This window comes from Limulus polyphemus, unplaced genomic scaffold, assembly GCF_000517525.1.
Source record: "Limulus polyphemus unplaced genomic scaffold, Limulus_polyphemus-2.1.2 Scaffold620, whole genome shotgun sequence".
NCBI lineage: Eukaryota > Metazoa > Arthropoda > Merostomata > Xiphosura > Limulidae > Limulus > Limulus polyphemus.
In genome coordinates, this window is record NW_013666230.1 from 418,674 (window position 1) to 425,589 (window position 6,916).

Here is a 6,916-nt window from a genome sequence, read left to right on the forward strand (position 1 = left end):
GGGGGGGAGTGAAGTGAGAAAAAGAGGCAAATGAGGGATAGTTTGGAGCTGAAAGAGATAAGGAAACCACAGTTGTGTGGGCCAGTAAGGAGCAATCAAAAGGACCTAACACAGAGCGACATGGATGATCAAGATCATCCTGAGAAGAAGTCAGATGGGAGGATAAGCATAAAGGTACCGATTGGTCCAATTCTGGCTGAGAGCATCCACAGCTAAGGCCGAGATGAATAGCCGCAGACCAGAAAAGAGTTAACTTGGTATTGAGGTAAGTAGCAAATGCAGATGAGGAGTACCCCATTAATTGCAAAGCCACCACTCCATTGGATAAACGTTGTCTGGTCAGGAAAGGTGATCCCCTACAAGATTGAAAGCACCCAGAAATGAGATGCAAGGAGACTTATCTCCAGCATGTGGGCCCAAAACAGGAGTTCCAAGGTTCGACAGAAAAGGGAACAGGAATGGGTTCCCTCCTTGGTGATTTATATAAGCCACCACTGTGGAATTGTCTGAATAGATTGTGACTAATTGATTCTTGCAATAGGAAGAAAGTGATCCAAAACATGTTGTAGCACTAGAAGCTCCATGATGTTGACATGATAAAACCTCTCAGCTGGAGACTATTGTCTAGAAGCCTCCTTCTGATTGTCTCATGCCACCCAACTGTGGAGAGAAACATCTGTGAACAGAGGCAATTCCAGACAAGGTGGAGGGAGCAGTAAACCCGTCATCTAGTTGCCCTTGTTCAAACACGAATGCAGGTAGTCTAAAAGGGAAGGATGAAGAGTAATTAGAGAGTACAAAGGATCCTGAGCGAGATTCCATTGGTCATGAAGAGTCCACTGAAGAGACCACATATATGCCCAACCCAAGAGGATAAGTGCTTCCATAGAAACCCACGTAATCAAAACCTGTAGAACCTCATGAGCAGAAAGAGAAGGAGTAGCAAGAGTGTGGAGAACTGAAAGCTCCATTGAACAGAGTCGAATTGGAGAAGGTTGGACCCAACTGAGGTAGGTGTTGAAAACACACCAAAGTGGACAAGATATTTGGTAGGTAATGAGAAAGACTTTTTCAACTTGAGAATCCAACCCATTTGAGCTGCTTCTGTTAGAAGTAGATGAGTGTGTTGTGAAGATTCCAGTTTGGAATGAGCTAACAGAAGTCAGTCGTCTATTACATGTGTAAATGCAACCCCCCGAGCATGCAGAAATTGGGCAAAGGCTTTAACCACCCGACAAAAGACATACAGAGCCAAAGCAAGCTTGAAGGGCAAGGCATGAAATTGATACACAAACCTGTGGTGGACAATCCAAAGATAGCATCTGGACTGATGAGACTAGGGAAGGTTGACTGACAGGTTCAATAGCTCTCTGTGAAAGAAGAACCAGCACTGCCTTAAATAAATGCTGACTGGTAGTAGGATCCAGAGGTAACGGGAAGAATAGAGATACAGGAGACAACAAGGGGAAGGAAAAGGAACAAAACCTGGATCATTCAAGGACTGGTAGTGAATTTCTGCCATAGGGAAACAAACACGCCCCCACTCGATAGTCACCAGTACAGTTGGTGACTATGAAACCTATGTCAAGAAACACGATGACTAGCTAAATCCCTAGTGATAGGAACAGGTAAAGGATGGAAGGGTGCAAGACAGGAACAGGAAAAGGAGAATGTAAGGGCACAAAAATAAGACAAGCAAACATCCAAAGATGAAACAGTCGAATGTTGTCTCACAGGTTCCACACGTGATTCCAAAGACTCGGGAATATCTCCAAAACAGACCAATGGAGAAAAGGAGCCATCCTTAAGTCCCGAAGATAAGTGGATGATAAACGAAACTGTGACAAGATATCATCCGTCCCAATAAGATCCAAAAAGCAAAGAAACCACATATGAAGAGATAGTGCTGAAGAGGACAACCGTGTCAACGTGGAAGTAATGAGGGAAGTTATGAAAAAAAAAACCTCTGGAGATTGGTGGAGTGCCTCAGAAAGAAGGTGTATGGTGGATAAATACTGTAGGAGAGCAGTAAGGTTAAGACGAAGGTGGGAAAACTGTGCGTGAGATAAACAGATAAGATTTTCTGGGTCAGCCCCCACTTACAGGCGAAAGTGAATCCAACTGCTGGGAGTCGAGAAAAGGTTGATCCGTCTGATGATAAGCCAAGGCATAATGATCCGAGGCCTGTGGAGGGCAAGGAATGACAGCACCCACTCTTCATTGAGAAACGTAATGCTCAGCAGGAACCCTGATGCCAGGACGAGGGAAACAAAATATTCTGAGGAAGGGGGTGTCTTGTAATAAAGGAGCAGCAGGATCATAAGAAATTGGGGTAATGGATAAAATAGAACACACCTGACATATCATATCTAAAAAAGCTGAGTTAGGCCTACCAAACTCCACAGGAGAGGCTTGGGAAGGCACAGCATAAGAAGGTTGAGGGAAAAGGCTGTCAAATTCTTCCTTGTCATGAACAGGTTTGAAAGGTTAATGAGGAAGTCGAGCGATATCGGGAAAAGAATGTCGACTCACATAACGAATTATAGCCAAAAATTCCTCAGTCAATGTCCACTGACCTGAAACTTGTGTAAGTGTACTGGAAGTAGGTGGAAAAAATCTGAAGTGGTGACATAAACTTCAGAATTCATCGTAAACTACAAAGAATTAAAAAATTAACAAAGAATGATAAGTTATTGCATCAAAACTACAGAAAACAAACTGTAGCAAAATATTTAAATGAAATTACTACTTCACAGAAAATTTAAAGAAAACACATGAAGTGAACACAATCAAACAACGTCTGCACTAAACCACTACCTAACAAAAAGTGATAGTTCTGTAGAATCGAACAGAGGGAGTCACATGCGTCAGGACGGTGTGTTGTACTCCAATTGGTGGAGGGTTGTTGCATGATTTACATGCGAGACGTGGATGAACCATGTTGATTCAAGGCTTGTAGCATGTGAAAAACTTTTTGCACATAGATGGCAGCACTGAACGAGAATAGCTATACATGCAAGTGGAAGTAATGTACCATATCAGAATTCTGCCTAATGACATTTCTTATATAATATTACTAAAATTCATATACAAAAGTACACCTATGGACAAACTTATTTCTACTTATTGGGTATTCACTTAATACATATTTATCTTACTAAAACCTCAAAACTACATACATCCTTCCCTGGTTTCCTGTTCCTATTCTGTTTATCCATAGCAGCACCAATTGTTCTCCCTCTGTTTCAGTAGCATGCCTTAACGCTGGTGTTTCTACAGCATACACTTCCTGATTCTCATCAATAAAAGACAAACTGTCTTCATCACTGAATGTCCGGTGAAATCCATCATCTCCTACTTCAGTCAAAATCATCTGTGAAGTAATTAATAATCAGTTAATCAAAATATACCAGGATACATTTCATGCACTAGTCTAATAAGTTAATTACTGTTTAAAACAATAATATTAATAATTGATTCAAGACACTAAAGATAATGTCTCACGTAAAAATAAAGTTTAAGTATTCTGACAGTCAGTCATTTAGCTGCTTTACATTAAATTTAAATACAATGTATACTATTAGAAAAATTAGATAAAACTTTTATTATGAGTTTTGACATACTGTTACAACAGTTATAAAATAAATAACTACTAACTTTTATAATAAAACATATATATTTAACTACTCAAATATGACAATAGCTCAAACTCTAGATCTGTGTACTATTTTCTAAGGACTCCAAACTACAAAATGGCTACTTCTATCATGACATAATTACATAAAGTCAGATTTACTATAACTAAATAACTGTTAATGAATAAAAAAATGAAGGTTTTTTTTTGTACAAACATTGGGGCCCTTTCTTCCCCTTGGCTTCTTTACCCAGTAACTGTCCACACACACGGTGTGGATTTATCTTCTAAAATATTCCTTATGCCTTGCACCATACATGAATGTCTCCACTTCACAGTGACACTTTTCATAGTCCACAGCACAGGCATCAATGGATTCCTCACAGAACATGACATACAATCCTGTTAGATAACAGCTTTATTATTCAATATTATAGCTTCTTGAAGTTACTGACACAAAAACTTGTAGAAAATACTAGGACCCTTCCATAAGTATTTATGTGCAACAAGTTTATGACAAAATCCAGATAAATCAAAGAAGTTAAACTTGTAAACACAGACAGTAGCTTTCTCCACTGTCAAATGCTACAACAACTTTTGTCAGCAACTGAAATGTCATAAACTCAACTTCAAACACTAAAAATCTGTCTCTCCTTTATCCAATCAACCTTTTTATACTTACTGGATCCTTCTCAATCTTTCTGGGAAAGACTGGAATTCACGTGTTGCATGTCACAGTTGTAATATTTAATGAGATCAGTCACTATGTCATCTAACACGATATAGCGAATCAAGTTGTTCTGACTCATTACTCAGTACATTACCATTACAATAATTGAAATAACAAATAACTACACTTTAACATAAGATACCTTCCCTCCCCTACAAGGGAAAAAAAAATGTATTACTTTTTTTTTTTCAAAGTCACTATTCTTAACATTACATAAAAATTATACAAACTTTTGCACAAATAGTTAAACTAGTTTCTGAAAAGTTAACTTCTATATAGGGCTATCACCAAAAAATATTGATAATGAGCAATACTGAATTTCTAAATTAAATTATTGCAAATAAAAACCCCATCTTAAAATACATTATTGATAAAATATCCCATCTATAACACACTTGGATGACTTCCACGTGTCATCCAGTGGTCTCCATTTATGTATCAACACACCATTATGGAAATAAAAACAGCCTGGGAACATATCTGCTTCCTTTTCGGATACAACTTCTGCACACAAAGTCTGCAAAGTCAAATCAGTTTTTTTTGTTATTCCACTGATGTCTTCTTATCAGCCTTGAAATCAGCTGCAGGGATGTTACTGTCATCAGTCTCTAGATCTACAGAGAAAGTGTCACTTATGTTGACCACATCATGTGTATCTGTAGCAGAGTCCATTCTAACTTGTGGGCTGCTATGTGGGACAGAAGTCCTGGTCTGAGACCTAGTCACAGTTCAATCAGGAAAAATCCCTGGATAATCTTTTCAAAGTCTTCCGTCTTATCATCAACAACAGATTCAGTGTGAACAATCGACATAGCATGTACTTTGTCACCTGCAATATTGTTACCTAGCAACAGAGAAACTTCCTCTATCGGCAGCATCAAAAAAAAAGTCCTACTGTAACAGGACCTACAATGTACTTAAAATCAAGGTGAACCAAATACAGAAGTACTGATGTGTAATCACCACAAATACCTTGAATAAGGACACTCTTCTCTACTGATGTGAACATACTATCAGGAATATAGGTGTGTCTCAGCAACATCTGTGCTGCACCAGTATCTCTAATTTAACATTTTCCTAAATTGAAAATGTATTTCCAATAATACTTACCTCTGCTGATACTTTATATATTCCTCGATATTCACTTTGCCCATCTAAGCATTGCTCCAGTTTTTATACCCCACTTACATGGCCTTGGCAATTTTTGGCCTTGTGACACTCTCCACCTACATCAATGTATCCTCTATCCTGGTACTATATATAAACACCTCACTCAGATAATGTAACCACTTTTTCTACACTTACACCACCCCAGTCACTAACACTGGCTCTTAGTGGGGAGGAAGGGTGGGAGAGTGTCAGCAGAGGTAAGAATTACTGTAAATATGTTTTCAATTTAGGAAAATGTTAACTTTCATAACATACTTACCATCCGCCTACATTTTAGAATCCACACTGAGAAGGTGGAGGGGCTGGTAAGGGCATTACCCATACAAAAAACATCTTCATAGATCAGGGGTGTACTTAGATAACAGTGATACACAAGTGGTGGAACCGCACTACATCCAAAACAGATATGCTCTTCACCTGGAACGTAGTTCCTGTATCAAGGGTGGAATAGAACATAAGTAATCATTATTATAGGCCAGCTTCAACCAGATAGCTGAGGTTCCACAACTTGGGGTTGGAATTAAGGGGTCTTAGTCCCTATATCCCACATTGGTTGCTAGGGCAATTGGACTACAACACTATATATATATATATATATATACATATGTACACACACACACACACATACACTTTATAGCCATAGAGTGATGTATTCTGAGCCACCAAAATTACAACAAGAAAGTATGCAACACTGAAGTGGACAAACTTTCTCTTCCACCTGAAGATGTTTGAACGACAACACCCCGGGCTCAGAATGATGGAATCATGTATGCCTTACTCAACCAAAGGAACAAAACTCATTCGGTTTGGAATTATGAACATTCATCCTCACTCCACACTCAAATGGACAAGGAGCATTTCACTTGCCCCCAGAATTATGGAGAGGACATGAAACACTGTGCTCAACCAAGGACCTTGGATAGGACCAGTCTGCGTTCAGAATTACGAGGAGATAGTGGACCTCCTTTGATGATCAATATACTAAATTGACATTGATAAAAAAGAAGAGCCATGCACACCTGAACTAGATAGCTTGAGGTCAAATCGGAGCTGGTATTATGAGTAGGCTTCTGTAGAGGCTGGTGCCTCTCCTACAGACATCTAGGAAAAACGTCCAGGGACCCAGGTAGGAGGGCCCCCAACTTCACCCTCTTCTTCAAGAGTGGAGGAAAACACTTGAACACTCTTGAGGAAAAGCCTCTATCCACCACCCCAGTGACTGAAAACTGGGTGTGGTAAGGACTCCCTAGCTTCGCTAGTAGAATCTGGGGGGGTAATGCACTTTAGGGAGTCCTGAGGAACAGTGCTCTGGAAACAGTGCAATATGCGTAAACCAAGTTCTCTAAATTTTTAAAAGCAAATCAACCCCAATTTATTCAATC

General features: G+C 39.3%; 1 protein-coding gene across 1 annotated transcript in view; it reads right to left on the bottom strand.

Annotated features, from left to right (window-relative positions):
• LOC106459513 (ubiquitin carboxyl-terminal hydrolase 31-like) overlaps nucleotides 1-6,916 on the bottom strand; it is a gene marked incomplete at its 5' end in the record, with an annotated part of 58,564 nt that overhangs the window by 30,410 nt on the left and 21,238 nt on the right. Inside the window, one exon of the mRNA XM_013919139.2 lies at nucleotides 3,180-3,373. Within this exon, the coding sequence (XP_013774593.1) occupies nucleotides 3,180-3,373 (194 nt within the window). The remainder of the gene's footprint in view (nucleotides 1-3,179; nucleotides 3,374-6,916) is intronic.